An 18,349-nucleotide genomic window follows, 5' to 3' on the forward strand; every position below is an offset into this window, starting at 1 on the left:
TCTCGATTGATGAAGATTAAGCCACCCAAGAGGTGGCACGGGCATGAATAGCCCGTAAATACTGCTCTCGTAATATTATTCAGGAGGGGTGGGGGAACTATCAAGCGAAAGCGCCAAGCCATTACGACTATATAGCACTCGGAAGGGATCAGGATACGGATTTGGGATGGAACGGGGAAAGGAATGGTGCCCAACCTCTTCGGCGGTCGGGGATTGAACGCGGACCTGTAGGAAAGGAGACCGTCGCTCTACCGTTCAGCCCAAGTGGTTAAGCATAATATTATTATATTACGCTTAACCACAATATCACTGTTATTATAATTTATGCATTTAATAACAGTATTTCACACTAAAAATACTTGGATATATTGAAATTTGGTAGTGAATTCCAATTTAGGAATCTCCTCTGACTAAACTGTACTTTTTAATTATTTTTATGTACTTACTACTTATTATTAAATTATTAAGTACTTACTATAATAATTAAACAAATTATTTTATTTAATATTTAAATTAAACGATAAAATAATAGGTAATAATAAATCATTGTGTAGGGGGGGACAGGCAGCCAGTGTGTGTATATATACATGTTAGGCTTAAGGTCCTACAAAGGTGCCACAAAGGTGCCAAATTAAAGACTGGGAGCTGTAGGGGCGGGCCCAAGGGCTGCTGGCGGTCCTGGCCAGGCTGAACTTCCGCGCCCTTATAATCACCATTGTTTAATAATCTTCACAGGGAGAAACAACTGTAAATATAGGAATAGTTTATTACAACATACACGGTAGAGAAAACAGCTCGGAAACTAAGGAAATAAAGCTGCCGAAAAAACATTAAAGTCCATTTCAAGTTCAAGTATGTTTATTGTCGGTTCGTTCATGTTAGGCTTGCAGTTACACAACTGGTCGGGGTTCGGGGTGCACAATAAACCAGCACTCACTGGTTGAATAGGGGATGCTTAATGAACTATCCACCTCTGGCGGCAAAAAATCAATATATATATATATATATATATATATATATATATATATATATATATATATATATATATATATATATATATATATATATATATATATATGTATATATATATAATATGTGTGTGTGTGTGTGTGTATGTGCAGAAATAATATTAATAGAACAATTAACATCGTGTAGTGTACTCTATGAATCAAAATATATTACTTTGAAACCCATATCAATCACTAAAAAAAATTGGGCTACTCTTATTACAAATTCGCTACTTTTAGACCGTCAGCTCGCTACTTTCAGCCATTTAGATCTGGCAACCCTGGTTTGTGCGCCGGGTGGAGGTGCGCGCAGCCTTACTCCAACCAAAAATTGGGAAAACTCCAGGTTACCATGAAAGCCAAGGACACATGGCAGGCATATGGAAGACGAGTCTCTTTTGTTCTCCAAAGAGAATAACAGAGGCAGTTTCCAACATGGCAAACACCACAGTAAGGCCAAGGGACTGGAGGCCGCCGGCGGTGCGGGTACCAAACACAACTCCCGAGCAAGGGTCTACTGGGCCATACTCCCACATGTAAAAGAAGAAATGTGTATGTTTATCATTCATAATATTCAGTAATATGTTGATTATTTGTAATGTATATATATATATATATATATATATATATATATATATATATATATATATATATATATATATATATATATATATATATATATATATGAACACGTTGTACTGAACGGAATGAGAATAGCTTGAGCTAACTTATCCTTTTGTGTGTATTTATACCTCAATAAATTTATTTCAATTTCAAGGTACCACAAACTGTTCCGAAAACCTTAATTTCTTTTGAAGGATAATTTGGATTAGAGTGTTCTTGCTAATAAGAGAAGCATCATAAGCAATGCAATTTCCAAGATATTTAATATCAAAGTACATATTGCTTGTATATATGCTTGTATGTACAATAAAAGCAAGAAACTTCCAACTGTCAAATTAAACAATCAACGACCCGACACTCGTCATATTGACAAAGCACAGACCACACTCTCTTCCCAGACAACACCTTTCACACCCTCATAGCCAACATGCTGTGAAAATAGTGCCAACGAACTGCAAGAAAAACCGGACACAAGTCACACACCAAACGTCATAAGTGACTCTTTGAGCTTTACGGTCCAGCATGCATGGCATTCTAACCTAGCCCAACCTAACCTAACCTAACCTAATCCAACCGAACCGAACCTAACCTAATCCAACCTAACCTAACTTAACCTAATTGTGGCTAACTCCCAAACAAAGTCCCATTTACAAAATCAGTTTTATAAATAATAAACCAGACACTCTGCACAGAATGACAATTACCTGACACCGTCAACACAACACCTTTGCTTCCATGCGTTAAGTTTAACTCAAATGTTTATTTTCGTCGTCATACTTGCATGAACTGGCGAACACAACAACTTTCAAGCCTTGCCAAATTTTGTCTGGGTACAAGTGACTGGATGAACAACCCAGCGGGATTTCTTCCTTTTCTGGGGTGGTGGGTGGGGGGTGTACATGCTGCTATGGCGGTGGGTCCACTCACAGGATGATTGACACTGCCCAATAAACACACCCCACAGGGAAAAAATTAGATCTATAGAAGCAGAAAACTATTTTTACTTCAGAACAACTACAGAGGATAAATGTTCATGCTTAATATAAAATCTCAAAGTCTAGAACAATCATAACATTTGACTCCGCTACTTAAGACACGTGTGTTCATAGATAACTTTACTGAGTGTCCGAGGGAGAGAGAATATATAAACGCTGACTCTAATGATGGCTATCTCTTCATCATGCGACATTAAAACCTGATCAAACCTATCAGAAGAGCTGAGGTACTGTGAAAATTCATCAATAAGTGTCTTACTATCTATAACATGTAGAGATAAATAACCGTCGCTATCAAAGGTTACAAGTATATAAGCGTGAAGAACGGGCAGATCAGAAACAGGGTTGGAGACGAGGCGCCATGACCGCTTGGGCAGCTCTCCTCGTGCTCACCATCCTGGTGGTGGTGGTGGGTGCTCGCGCAGGTCAGCCTTCATCCCTACACCTTCCCCTGTCAAATATGTATACCACTGTTACTGTCACACCATCACTGTTACTACCACACCATCACTGTTACTGCCACACCATCACTGTTACTACCACACCATCACTGTTAATGCCACACCATCACTGTTACTACCACACCATCACTGTTAATGCCACACCATCACTGTTAATGCCACACCACTGTTATTACCACAACAACTGTTACTACCACACCATCACTGTTACTGCCACAATACCACTGTTACTACCACATCATCACTGTTACTACCTCACCATCACTGTTAATGCCACACCACTGTTACTACCACAACAACACTATTACTACTAAGAAAATAATTAGAAATAGAGCAATGCAGAGGATGTAGACTGACCACAACACAGCAGTTGCAACACCAACTATGAACCACTTATTTTGATGAAAGGGAGCAGTAGAATAACAAAAGTACACTTACATCGCATTAGGCTTGGATACCCATGTGCGCGGGAAATAGGCTTTAAGGTTCCAGAAGATGAGAGGAAATGTCAGCACTGTGGAAAAATGCCCGACGGACCACTGGAACATTATCTAACACAGTGCACAGTCACAAACCCAATAAGATTTCAACTTAGATTCAACAGAGCAGAAGTTGTTGTTAAACACATGGGACAAAATCTTACTGAAGCGACCATACGAGTCATAAATACTCGTACTCCGCCTAAGTAAAAGAGAAACAGCTTAGTAGGCCAGCCAGAGGCTTAGAGCCCGCGAAGGAATATCCCAGCAAAAAAAAAAAAAAAACAGTTTCTATCACAGCATCACTGTTACTACCACAACATCACTTTTACTACCACAACATCACTGTTACTACCACAGCATCACTGTTACTACCACACCATCACTGTTACTACCACACCATCATTGTTACTATCACACCATCACTGTTACTACCACAGCATTACTGTTACTACCACAGCATCAGTTACTACCACACCATCACTGTTACTGCCACACCATCACTTCACTGTTACTACCACACCATCACTGTTACTGCCACACCATCACTGTTACTGCCACACCATCACTGTTACTGCCACACCATCACTGTTACTGCCACACCATCACTGTTACTACCACAACAATACAGTTACAATCACACCAACACTATTTCAACCACAACAACAAAACTACAACCACAATATCACTGTTCAAACCACACCACTGCTATTACACGCTAACTTCTTGAAAAATAGACAAAAATATAAACAGCTTTAAGTTATGGATGTTCTGAATATCAGCATTCATTTATGTTATAATTAACTTCAAGCATAATAATCTAGAAACAGACATGTTATTTTCCTTCCTTTTGTTTACATCTAGCACCATGGGTTGGTGATCCAAATGCGTGCTCGGTGGAATGTCCCGTCGCCGGGTCCCCGAAACTCTCCTACCAGGAAGGGAAGACCTACATATACGAATACTCCGGCAAGTCCAAGGTCCAGCTGAAGGATGTGGAAGGTGGACTGGCAGAAACAGATTGGACAGCACGAGTTGAGCTGTGGTGGATATCTCCCTGTAATATGCTCGTCTCTATGAAGGACGTCAGGATAGAAAGTTCCAGCCGTAAGTGGATAGTTTGTACACAAACACGGTGCTCAGAACTTGTCCTGCTATTACCTAACGTTATCGGTTGTTGTACTAACCACTGCTGCACTCTCAGGTTCACACTTGTCAAAAGTTGTCACTAGATTAGACAAAGCTGCATTTAATGTACAACTTAGTTTAATGTACAGCTGTTTAATTTAAGGTAATGTAAACCTGGGAACATCAAACACAGCCTAATCTAATATTGTCTCTTAGATCAGACATAGCCTGATCTAATGTTGCCCCCCCCAATGTATAATTAATTACTCCTGGCGTTTTCTCGTCCCAAGAATATCATATTTTTTTATCTTTATTTAATAAAATACAATATAAATCATATATAACATCATATTGGCATAGATGTAGCCCCTACTGGTGTAAATGATCTCATACTGGCATAGATGTAGCCCCTACTGGTGTAAATGATCTCATACTAGCATAGATGTAGCCCCTACTGGTGTAAATGATCTCATACTGGCATAGATGTAGCCCCTACTGGTGTAAATGATCTCATACTGGCATAGATGTAGCCCCTACTGGTGTAAATCATCTCATACCGGCATAAATGTAGCCTCTACTGGTCCTTCCAATTCTTAGTCTACCCTAACGTTGTCACTAGGTGTAGTAAACGAACTCATGTTGGCATAGATGTAGCCCCTACTGGTGTAAATGATCTTACTGGTGTAAATGATCTCATACTGGCATAGATGTAGCCCCTACTGGTGTAAATGATCTCATACTGGCATAGATGTAGCCCCTACTGGTGTAAATGATCTCATACTGGCATAGATGTAGCCCCTACTGGTGTAAATGATCTCATACTGGCATAGATGTAGCCCCTACTGGTGTAAATGATCTCATACTGGCATAGATGTAGCCCCTACTGGTGTAAATCATCTCATACTGGCATAGATGTAGCCCCTACTGGTGTAAATGATCTCATAATGGCATAAATGTAGCCCCTACTGGTTCTTCCAATTCTTAGTCTAGCCTAACGTTGTCACTAGGTGTAGTAAATGATCTCATGCTGACATAGATGTAGCCCCTACTGGTGTAAATGATCTCGTACTGGCATAGATGTAGCCCCTACTGGTGTAAATGATCTTATACTGGCATAGATGTAGCCCCTACTGGTGTAAATGATCTCATACTGGCATAGATGTAGCCCCTACTGGTGTAAATGATCTCATAATGGCATAAATGTAGCCCCTACTGGTTCTTCCAATTCTTAGTCTAGCCTAACGTTGTCACTAGGTGTAGTAAATGATCTCATGCTGGCATAGATGTAGCCCCTACTGGTGTAAATGATCTCATGCTGGCATAGATGTAGCCCCTACTGATTCTTCCGGTGTAGTAACTGCTAGTGCTCTCCCAGGACCAAATCTAGGCAACGCCCTGGAGAAGTACCCGCTGGTGGTGGCGGTGGCCGACGGCCGGGTTCAACAAGTGTGTACTTTTCCTGACGACGACGCCTGGTCCATCAACATCAAGAAGGGCATCGCCTCAGCCTTCCAGAACTCTCTCCCTTCTAATTCATCCCTCAACTCTTTCCATAACATTACAGAGGTAAAAGGATATTTGTTTTACACGAAGAAGCTAGTAAAATAATGGTTTCAAATGCCGGTAAATTGTATTTTCCAATCTTCATTCCTCGTTGTATTTATCTGCATTTGTCTCACATTATCTCTTACCTGAGCCTTCCACCTGTTTCTAAGCCTTACATCTTTCTCACTAAGCCTTCCACCTGTCTCTCTAAACCTTTCACCTGTCTCTCTCTAAGCCTTCCTCCTGTCTCTCAAAATCTTCCACCTGTCTGTTTAAACCTTCCACCAGTCTCTCTAAATCTTCCACCTGTTTCTCCAAACCTTCCACCAGTCTCTCTAAATCTTCCACCTGTTTCTCCAAACCTTCCACCAGTCTCTCTAAATCTTCCACCTGTTTCTCCAAACCTTCCACCTGTCTCTCTAAATCTTCCACCTGTCTCTCTAAATCTTCCACCTGTCTGTTTAAACCTTCCACCAGTCTCTCTAAACTTTCTACCTGTCTCTAAATCTTCCACCTGTCTCTCTAAATCTTCCACCTGTCTGTTTAAATCTTCCACCTGTCTGTTTAAACCTTCCACCAGTCTCTCTAAACCTTCCACCAGTCTCTCTAAACCTTCCACCTGTCTCTCTAAATCTTCCCTCTGTCTCTTCAAACATTCCACCGTGACTCTGGAAATGTAAGAATATAATAATAGTAGGCTATGACGACAGAGGGCAGCACAATGTCTACTTTGTTATAATAATAATAATGGCTCCCAATATTCGTTGATATTACTGTTCTGGCTGCTGTAAAATAACCAAAATGTTATTTTTGTAAGATGTCTAGTTACAGCAACTTATCAGCGATGTTTTAATTAAGGTTTAGCCGTTATACCATAGGCTTTATATTAATTTTAAACTTTTAATAATTAATTCCATCACACAAAAATTTTTTCACAGGGGTAAATGCATTGGTTTAAGACGTCATAAAATTTATTCTTAGTGCTTATAAACAACAATTAAATATTAAGCTAATTAATTTGCTTAAGATTTAATGCAAATCTTCCAATTGCAAATATCTGAATAGAACTTCTTAAAGCAAAATACTTATTTTGTATTTACGCGTTTGTGTAACCAATAATTATTCTTATCTTTGTTTTGTTTTGTTTAAATATATAAAGAAATAAATATTCAGTAACTTGTTATATGTAGTTACGAGCGTTAGGTTGTTTCAATCCTTAAACGTTTCTCAACAGACAGACGTGGTAGGAACGTGCCCAACGAAGTACGAGGTGCAGAACCATGGAGACAGAGTCATTGTGAAGAAGGAGAAAAACCACCGCCTGTGTAAGCAGCGTTACCCGACCCCTGCTGAGACCCAGGTTCCCTGGCTCAAAGGTCCTCTGCCGCTGGAAGAGTCCCGCTCTGTGTGTAAACAAGAGATCAGGAACGGAATCTACTCCAGCATCACCTGTGAGGATAAGAACGTGGTCAGACCCAGCTATGGCGCCTATAAGTATATTGAAGCCAAAATGGAGTCCACATTGAGATACGTCTCAGTATCCAACGACCAATCAAACGTCGCCTCTTCCCTCCCTCAAGTTATCCTGCGCCACAAAAGTCTCCTGTATGACTACGATACCTTAAAGAAGGACCCGTCCATGGTGGCCCAGTTGGATCAGACCATGAGTGAGATCTGTGAGAAGGCTAAGGATGCCGTTGAGCGTGATGTTGCTGCTCTGGTAGCCAAGGCTGCACAACTCCTGCGCCAAGTCCCTGACGAAGCCGTGGAACAAACTTTAACAAAAGTCCGCAGCGGACAGTTTTGCCAAAATTACAAGAAACTGGAGGAACTTTTCCTGGACGCTGTTGCCTTCGTTCATGAGTCTGGCGCCGTAAAGGTTATGGCGAAGGAGCTAGCAAGTGGACACGCCTCAGTAGAGCGAAAAGCCCTCTACACAGCAGCTTTATATCTTCTTCCTCGTCCAAATATTTATGCAATAGCAGCTTTGAAGCCATTGTTCGAATCTACTCATCCTCTACCACTACCCACTCTGGCTGGTGCCTCTATGGTTAATACTTACTGCCGCCATAATCACAACTGCGATGAATTAGCACCAGTTAAGAGCCTAGCTGAAGCTCTAGGTCACAAACTACAAAGTCAGTGTTCTCCTTCTGACGATGAACAGACAGAAGAAGCTGCCCTGACAACACTTAAGGCTCTGGGTAACATGGGCGTGATGACCCAAGAGGTGGCCAGGTCTGTCTTCAGATGCATGGAAACAGAAGGAGTTAAGACCAACATCCGCGTGGCCGCCGCACAAGCCTTCAGACAAACAAAATGTCATCACCAGGTAAGTAGCATGTCAAAATTATTAAATTACCCACACGTTGTTTAAACACTATTATTATCTAAATACAAATCTAATCTGTTTCTTTCAGCATTCATAATTATTTTAATTTCAGCAAACGGAACACCTGTTGAATATTGCTCTCCATCCAGCTAAAGACACAGAAGTTCGCATTGCATCTTACCTTACGGCGGTCCGATGTGCCAACCATAAGGACTTGGAAACTATTGTTAAAAAAATTTCCTTGGAATACAATACACAAGGTAATATGTCACCGTGTTATTTTAAATTATAAAATTATAAAGAATACTATCCGTTGTCTTATGTAATGATATTCTTCATTTAATAGTATTACACTTACCTAGCGCTGGACATTCCCTAACATTTCCCAAGGATTGTATTCAATGTTATAAAATGTATGCCATTACTTAATTTCAGTTCGTGGGTTCATACTGAGTCACCTGGTGAACCTCCAGCACACCGACACTCCGCACAAACAACACCTCCGATACCTCATGAGAAACATTCTCATTCCCAGAGACATTAGGAAAGACATGAGGAAATATTCTCGCAACATAGACGTGTCATACTTCTCCTCGGCCCTGGGGGCTGGTGCCGGTGTGGAGTCCAACATCATCTACTCTCCGGGATCCTTTGTCCCTCGCTCTGTTGACTTCAACCTCACCGCAGCCTTAGCGGGAATCTCAATGAACTTAGGCGAGGTTGGTGCACGGCTTGAGGGCTTCGAACCATTCATTGAGGAAATGTTTGGGCATGAAAGCTACCTGCAGAAAGCTAGTTTCGCACAAATATTAAATGACATAGCCAGATTTGTTGATGAAAAGAAAAACAAAATCTTTGACCATTTCCAGCGCGAACTCAGACAAAGGAGATCAATTGACATGTCAACACTCTCCAACTTTTTCCACAAACTTTACAGTGATGATTCAAGAGTTGCCAAGGCTGATGTTTTTGCTCGCTTCATGGGTCAGGAGATAAGTTTCGTTTCACTAGCCGGGAATTTGAAAGACATCAATCCTGACACAATTTTTGATACTGGATTACTTTACGTGAACGACATTCTTTATCAACTTAAGAATTTGAAAATAGATTCAGCCCGAACTGCTCAGATGTACATTGACTACTCCTTCCCAACCATCCAAGGTACACCACTTAAACTTAAGATGGAAGGGACAACTGTTGTCGGACTGAAAATGGATGGAAAGATCAGTGCCAAGAAAATCTTTAAGATAATTCCCAGTTTGTCTGTGCAAGTTGATGGTTTCGTTGGTTATGGCAACTGTGATACAGGTCTTGAAATGAAAAACACGATTTCTAGCAGTAATGGTATCTCCATTACAGTCGACCCTCAGAAAGACAACGAACTGGAGTTTCATTTGGACATCCCTGACAGAATGGACATAATTGATATAGAAAGCAAAGTGTACTTGAAACAGCTCAGCGCAAACCCAACAAGCAGACCTACAGTTTCCCCTGAATCCTCAAGGAATGCAAGAATCTCACTTCAGTCATGTATCAACACTCTTGAGCCTGTTCTTAATCTTAAACTCTGCTACGATATTAATGTACCTGATATTTTCCGTAGTAACGCTATCCAATTAGGCGAGCCACTTACTGCCAAATTATCTGTTGAGAAAGCCGAGCCCTCAATGAAAGGATACATTATGAGAGCAGCAATTGAGAATGAGAGACACAGTAAACTGATTAAGGCGAAATTCGAAGTAGCTGGGTCTAGTACGCCTAGAGAGGCTCAAATAACTATGTCTTACACCACAGAAGGTGAGATTAATAAGGTCTCTGCCAAGTTAGAATCACCTGCTCTTAGCAGCCAAGTCTGGGCCCACGTTAGCAACAAGGACGATCACAAAGGAGTCGAGGCATTTGCAAAATATAAGTCAGGGGACAAAGAAATGTCGCAGGGAGTGAAGGCAGACTTCAAGATGCGTTCACCGTCGTCGTGGGGGGAGGAGAAGGAATATGAAGTGAAGGTGTACGCCAGCAGAAGTAGGGACTTCTCGCCCCAGTCACAAGTCTTCGAGTGGAAGTTTACGAAGAAAGCCAATGGTCCTGAGACGTCGCTGGATATCTTATCCAGGACGATGAATACACTTAGGAATTACATTAACTGGCACTTAGAAGGTAAGAGAAATATAGTTGTTGACAGATTTGTGTGGAACATAAAGTTGAGTTCAATATTAAAACGATAAACAATTTATTTTGAAACTGAAGATATTTCAGTTAGAAAAACAGATCATTGTAACGAAAATAATAATTTGTAACGTTGTTATGCAGCGGGAGTAGACCTCAGGCGCTCTCCCCACTCCGCCATTGCTGTGCCCTCCAAGCTGCGCAAGTTTGAGGTGGACGGTGGCCTGGGAGGGTGGAAAGTGAGCTCCTTTGTCCGCCAGGACAGTGAGTCTGGCCACACAGCTAAACTGTCTTCAGCCTTCAAGATATCGCGAAGGAGTGAAGACCTCTACTACGTCGAGGCCACCCACACTACACAAGGAACATTTAACCAAGACTTTGTCGCCAAAACTGATGCTAAACGTAAACTATTTATCACTTACTTATTGCATAGATATGCCACAGATAACTACATTGAAAGGTGATGGAATGCTAAAATGCTTTCAACCCAACAAGGGGCCTTCAGTAATGAAGAAGTCTCCTTGCTGAGTTGAAAGCGTTTTAGCATTCCTTCATCTTTCAATGTGGTTATTTGCTGCATTAGTGCGATCAATAGTATTAATCATTCTGTGTGTATATATATTCTTACCACCGTATAGAATGACTGAAATGAGGTTAGGTATATTAATAATAAGTGAATATATTTTCTAACGAGAACTTAATGTCTTCAGTTAAATTGGGGAGCAGTGAATACAAAGCTGCTTCCATCATCCACTTTGAAGACCAGAAAAAGGGAGCATCACTACAAGTACTTCGCTCTGGCGACAATGTGAAGGTGGTTGACCTGGAAGCCCTGAGCGATTTTTCTGGCCAGTCATGGAACACCTTAGTCTTGGTAAGCTTACACTTTGTGCTTGGTAATTTGGTAGTGCGTAATATGGAAGCTAGCTTTCATGAAAAAAAAACATTGGAAACTGATTAGCTTTGACTTATAGGGAGCCGGTCGGCCGAGCGGACAGCACGCTGGACTTGTGATCCTGTGGTCCCGGGTTCGATCCCAGGCGCCGGCGAGAAACAATGGGCAGAGTTTCTTTCACCCTATCCCCCTGTTACCTAGCAGTCAAATAGGTACCTGGGTGTTAGTCAGCTGTCACGGGCTGCTTCCTGGGGGTGGAGGCCTGGTCGAGGACCGGGCCGCGGGGACACTAAAAAGCCCCGAAATCATCTCAAGATAACCTCAAGATATATATATTATCTTTCAATGTGTTTTTTTAGTCATTCAATTCGTGATACGATTTTTGCTTATCATTCTTATTACTTTTAGGTTACTTTATCAAGTAACCGACGAGTACACTTGATCACTGATAAACTACGAGCATTATTATTGACAGGTGGACATTCGGGAGTACATAACACGCATCAAGTTTGAGAGCAAGTTGGCGGGACCGGGGCGGGGACACTATGACCTTGAAGCTGCTCTCAAGCACGGAGATAACGTCGTCCTTATGGCTCGAGGACCAGTCACAGCCAAGTTCTCCTCGGACTCATCAGAGTTTCAGTCTGACATTCAACTTATTACCGTAACAAATGAACCATTTAAAATTGTTTCTAGGTTTATTTTTGCTAAAAACAAACAACTTTTAGCATTTGAACTTGGCAAACAAGAGCAACTCTTTAGTACAGAATGGATTATTAAGTCCAGTTCCTCGCAAGGAACTACAGTTGGACTTAAGTTCTTCCTCCCGGCACTGGTAGACAGCAAACTTGACGCCATCATTAATCAGAAGCACATCCACGTCAGCCTCAACACCCAGATCTTGCCCAAGAGTTCGTCCCATCGCAGAATAAAGGCATTTACTGATATTGACCTCGAGGCTAAGAAGTGGAAGGCTGACCTGGCCTGGGACGCCGATCGTGACCCGAGTAAAAAGATCAGCCTGGACACCGTCGTCATTATCAGCCCGTCACACCCAGGAAGCGCCTCCATCCAGTAAGTCCCGCTCTCTACCTTCACCAACTATCATGCTTCTCTTAAAAATATCAGTATCAACTACAATTATTTGTTATAATGTTTGATAATTAATATGATAAATCTCTGTGAAATACTCTGCGAGTGATGCCATGACCAAACATGATAACATGTAACATTTAATCTTCAGGGGAAGCGTCAAGTGCATGAACGAGATGTACCAAGTCAAGCTTGATGTTGAGGCAGGAAATATGATCCATTACCGCTATGGAGAAAATGGCTTCACTCTGGAGTTACGGTCGCCACAGAAGACCTTAGAGTGGAAGCTGAACACAAACGTTGACGTCAAGTCCGTTGAAGTCGAGACAGACCTTCGCTACAAGCACCAGCAGGACAGGGAGTACAAGTTAACAAGTGTTCTGGATATTGAAAAGCTTGGCAGTCCTTACAGCTACAAGCTTGAGTCACATCTAAGCTTCACTAACCCCGCAGGCCAGGAGACCACTCTTCAAACGGAGGCAAAATGTCAAATTGCCTCACACAAACGTGAATTGTATTATAAGGTAAGGGATTTGTTTTATTAATTCATATTTATTAAAGAGTGAGAGAAATTAGATGTAGTTCATATTATCTTAAGCTCTAATACAGAACAGATAATTCATATAATGTAATATAAATACAATTATCTTAATCATCACACTTTAATCGTATTATCTCTTCCACCAATATACATATAACTTTATTTGTGACATATTGAGCAATAATGAACGTAATTAAGATGATAAATATATAATATTCCAGGCAACTACATCGACTCCTGCCTTGACTAAACCTCTAATGTTGGAGTTGTCATCAGAATGTCAGAAGAACGACCACTACAACATCAAGGTCTTGACGGAGGTTGACACTCCTGAGACCATGTTCATTTGGGAGGCGAAAGTCAGTCCTCAGGAAGGAGTTGAAACCCTTGTGTCATCCGTAGATTTGAAAGCTTATCGTGACTTCTTGAACGCCGTACTTAAAGTTGTAGCATCAGAAAGTGGAGAGTACCATGACAGTCCAAGTGGAGAAGACAGTAAGGACAAGTACAGCTTTAAGTACCAGAAGGGTTCACCCTCCTACTCTATAACAGTTGAGTCTCCATCCCGCACTATGAAGGGTGAGGCTCAATATTCTCCTTCAGAGTCAAGTCTCAGGTTCTATCCTAACAAGGCTAAGAGTGAGGCAAAATACGAGATCGCGGCCAAGTCCTCCCACAGCTACTGGGATCAACAGTCCAAGTTCGAAGGTCGCATTAGTCATCCAAGTCTCTCCAAGGACCTGCGAATTGAGGTTCAGCACTCAGGCAGTGGAGAGAGTTTCAGAGGCACCATCGAGATCGACATTTTCCCAGACACAGCAGACAAGATTACAGGCACTCTCCAGTCAACCGGGATTGCCAACAACACCATCAAGATAGAGGCATCGTTATCTACCAGGGTAAGTTCCAGTCATCTATTGATTTGAGAGATATATAAATACACTAAAATTAACAGTACACAAAGTATGTTTCTGGGATAACTGAAATATGATTCTTGCAGGTGCTGAGGATTCATCCCAAGGTCACCGTAATGGCAGCCTATGCTCCCCACACGGCTGGCATTGATCTCCAGTTCCAGAAGTCTCCCTCCTCCCCGGTAATCTTCCAGGTGTCGGCCATATACGACCGGGTCTCTTCTAGAGATGCAACAATGGCCTTCCGTGTGATTAACGAAAGAGTGCCGGTGGTGGACATCGCTGGAACGGTGCAGCGTGAGGAAGATCCAGAGTGTAACGGCCACAAGGTCAAGGCTGTGGCTCACATTTCTCCTCTTGGCACTTACGACGTTCACTCCAAACTCTGTAAACCTATCTTCATCGGACTCATTACAAGAAAGCAAGGGAGTGATAAGGAGTTTATAACAAAGTTTGGAGTACAAAGTCCTAACAATATTGAGGTCAGCATATCTGTGAGCGACATTGATGTACCCTGGAAAACTCCCATAGGAATGGCGCGTGTAAAACTTGCCAATCCTAATGATGTCATTCTTCATGTTGCCTATGAACGCCCTGAAATTGTGATGGTGAAGGTAAAGTTCAAAGGCATATATTCATCATCATCATCTTTTCACATTTCTAGTTTTCAGAAACTTGTAAAATATTTCTCCATAACTCGTATTTATATCGATAAATTATTAACTGGTTATTTCTATAACATGAAAATTGGCTTCGATAAGTGATAATCAGGTAATCATGATATATTTCTTGCTATAACGTCTTGCTAGTTTTCAAAATTAACAATATTGTCTGTAATTGCAGAATGCTCTTAAGGAACAATATCGACGGGTGATGCAGTCTTTTAACTCTTGGACTAGCAGAATCTGCCATTACCTGAAACAAGAGGCTCAGAAACAAGGCATTCACTTCCCTGACCCGGAGATCGTAACACTCGTCAATGAAATTAAACGCGACGTTCGGCAAATATATCACGACCTGATATATAAAGACATCCTTCCTCAATATGAGGCTTTCCGAGAGTTCCTCCGTCGACCTATACCTTCCTATATAATACAACTTTCTTCTAATATAGCGTCAGGTTTGACCAAGATGCAGAATGATCTCCGAGGTCGTCTTGAGCATGAGGTTCTCGCCTGGCAAGAAGAATTCAAAGGAATTTCTGACTACATTATTAAATGTAAGTGTAAGGATTTATATACTAATTAATAATTATTCTTATTGTTTGTTTTATGAAACATGAGGTGATACTCAGCAGGATAGCAAAATGATACATAGTTCAGCCAAGTATTGTATCAACAGTCCTGGTGACTGGTGCGCGCTGGGCGGAGACCGGGTCGATGCCTGAGTCAGTGCGTCACTTGCTGGAACAACTGGAAAACACCAGGATATTTAGAATGATCAAGAGTGATATTGACGCCATCATTCAACGATATCCAGAGGAGTACGAAGCCACGAAGGAAATTATTGCTAAGGTCAAGCTTACACTCCAGGAAGATTTTGAGAACACACTCATTAAGATCTCGAAGATTCCCGCTGTTGAGAACGTTATCAAGTGGATTATTAAAGACCTCGCCACCGTTAGTATTCATTTTGCCTACCGCACCCATCTATTGTTTAGTTACTTTGAATTTGCACAATAATAATACTAATGCGAGTGAAATCACTATTTCCATTTAAAGCCACTAGATAATGTTGTCTTGCAGTCACTAGACGCAGTTCCTTGACGAAATTATAACGTGCATTTTTATCTTTCCAGGAAAACGCCTTTGCCAAGAAAGTGGCGGAGTACTTCACTGATAAAGTTCAATGCATCCTCTTTGGCGCTGCCTTGGAAACAAAGAATAATGAAGCGAGATTCAAAATAGAGCTACGTAAACCAGTATATTCTTTGAGTCAACTGTTGAAGAGAACGCACCTAACTCCACTATATTATCTTGAAAAAATGTTGATGGTTCATGACCATCTCCTTCCCAACCCCTTTAGCAAGATGGTGTGGGCATACCACACGTTCCTGCCCCGTCATATGACGGAAATCCTGCCTCCTTACAACCGCACCGCCATGGTTGTGAGCGACACAGAGATCCTCACCTTTGACGGAACTGTGCTCCGAGCCCCACCTTCACCATGTGAGGTAGTCTTGGCTGCCTACAAATCCTACAAACTTACCATGGCCCATCCACAACCCACGGCCCTACCACAGATCAAATTTTCTACTCATTCCGCTACCGTCATAGTTAAGCCGGACTTCCGTGTTGACGTCAACGGGAGAGAGATGAACAGACAACGACAAACTGTAGGTGACGTCACCGTTCAGAAGTCGCCCCATGAAGTCAATGTGACGTCACCGTTCCTGACAGTCCGGGTATTCCGTGAAAAACATGTAGTATCCGTGAACGTGTCTGGCTGGACCTTCGGTCACATTGCGGGGCTCATGGGCAGTTACGACAATGAAGTTAGCAACGACTTCTTTACGTCTTCGGGAAGGAACGCCTCCAGCCTGAAGGAGCTAGTGGCATCATGGCAGGAGGACCACCAGTGTCCAACCCCCGACATCTCTCCTTTCAATTACGACACTGTCCCGATACCAAAGATCATTCAATGCAAGGCACTAATGAATTTCCAGTCCAGATGCTACCCGCTAGTTCATCACGAGCCCTTCATCCAGATGTGCCTCGCCTCCCGCCAGCCCTGCGACGCTGCTCAGGCCTACCGGACCATCTGCTCCAGCAGAGGTGTGCACCTCATGGTACCGCCTTCATGCTGACAGCCACGACTCTGATACCAGCCAGTTACATACTCACGATAGCGATTTTACTCTATTAGAGACTGTTTTAATCAAAATCAAAGATTTTATTTTGAATTAAGATAGTCAGGTCAGATTCCAAATTTTGACCCCCTTTCACCCGGGATTATTTTATTAGGTACGCTAATAGTCTCTGGTATGAACCAATTGTTGTTGATGACTTAATGCACAATTATTTGGTTGCCTTCGGGAAGATCTTGAAGTTGTGACGGCTCAACCAGGGACGTCACAACATTCATGACGGGTTTGAGGCAAAGCCCAGATCATGGGACCCTCACACCCTGACAAAAGGAAGATCCACAAACGCCTAATGTTGAAAACGTTGAAAAATTGAGTTTACTTGCCCCGACGTTTACCCTTTGGGTAAACCTTGGAATACTGAAGGGGTTACCCCCACACTTATCTGGCTGCTTCAAATGACCAGTATACTACTGATGGTGTGTATAATATACCACTGAAGTTAAAGTAGTTCTGAGTGCTTTGATGGACGTTACAACAGCATGCTCGGAGGGGTGAAAGAGTGTAACATGTTTACACATGTTACACTCTTAACATGTACGACATGTTTACTCCGAGCTTTGTAAATCGCAATTATTATTTTCTGTAATCTTCGAAATATGCATATGAAAATGTAAAAAAAAAAAAAATACAAAAAAAGAATAAATATTACTCAAACTTGTATCTACATTTCCTTGTTTCATCCTTCAGTTAAATTTACACGTATTCATATCCTCACAGCCCGCCAACACACTCCTGCATACTGATGTTAATCTCTCACATACTGACACATTTCACAAACACGCTGACAACACTAAACTTTTTGTCATTTATGTAATTTTTATGTCATTTTTAGTCACGTAATGACACATTACACCCCTAATAATAACACACCTGTCACGCACGTACAAAAGCAGGCATCATTTCAGTGGGAGGAGAGTAAGTGGTAGGGGTCTTGACCTCTCAGAGAAAGACACAAGACCCCGACAAGAACACAGGAACAATGATGGAATGAATACCCTCCAAGGCGTGACAAATATATCTCACTGATTGATAGCTAATCTGCTATGATTTGAAGGCTTTAAAAATTATCAAATTGACATGGAAATATCAATTGATTGAGGATAAGAAACATGGATGATGAACCTAGCAAAAGTAGCGTAGTACAGTTGGATTCAATGGCTACTCACATCCCGAGCTCAAATCCTGGGCGGGGCAGAAACAGTGGGGTACGTTTCCTTTCGCCTAATGTCCTAATGTAATTAGGTGAATAGCAAATAGGTATCCGAGAATTAGGCAACTGTTGCAACCTGGGGATGGTCAGTATT

At 41.8% G+C, this 18,349-nt stretch overlaps 1 protein-coding gene across 1 annotated transcript; it reads left to right on the forward strand.

Moving 5' to 3' along the window:
• Positions 1 to 2,894: 2,894 nt before the first annotated feature.
• LOC123766469 (vitellogenin-like) lies at positions 2,895 to 17,703 on the forward strand. Its single transcript, XM_069308238.1, has 15 exons — positions 2,895 to 3,051; positions 4,431 to 4,673; positions 6,070 to 6,260; positions 7,474 to 8,571; positions 8,684 to 8,831; positions 9,007 to 10,728; positions 10,882 to 11,139; positions 11,448 to 11,611; positions 12,108 to 12,706; positions 12,876 to 13,248; positions 13,487 to 14,164; positions 14,266 to 14,793; positions 15,023 to 15,398; positions 15,521 to 15,798; positions 15,978 to 17,703. The coding sequence occupies exons 1-15, from the start codon at positions 2,988 to 2,990 to the stop codon at positions 16,983 to 16,985; spliced, it is 7,728 nt and encodes a 2,575-aa protein (XP_069164339.1). The 5' UTR covers positions 2,895 to 2,987; the 3' UTR covers positions 16,986 to 17,703.
• The last annotated feature ends 646 nt before the right edge of the window (positions 17,704 to 18,349 follow it).

This window comes from Procambarus clarkii, chromosome 62 (genome assembly GCF_040958095.1).
Source record: "Procambarus clarkii isolate CNS0578487 chromosome 62, FALCON_Pclarkii_2.0, whole genome shotgun sequence".
NCBI lineage: Eukaryota > Metazoa > Arthropoda > Malacostraca > Decapoda > Cambaridae > Procambarus > Procambarus clarkii.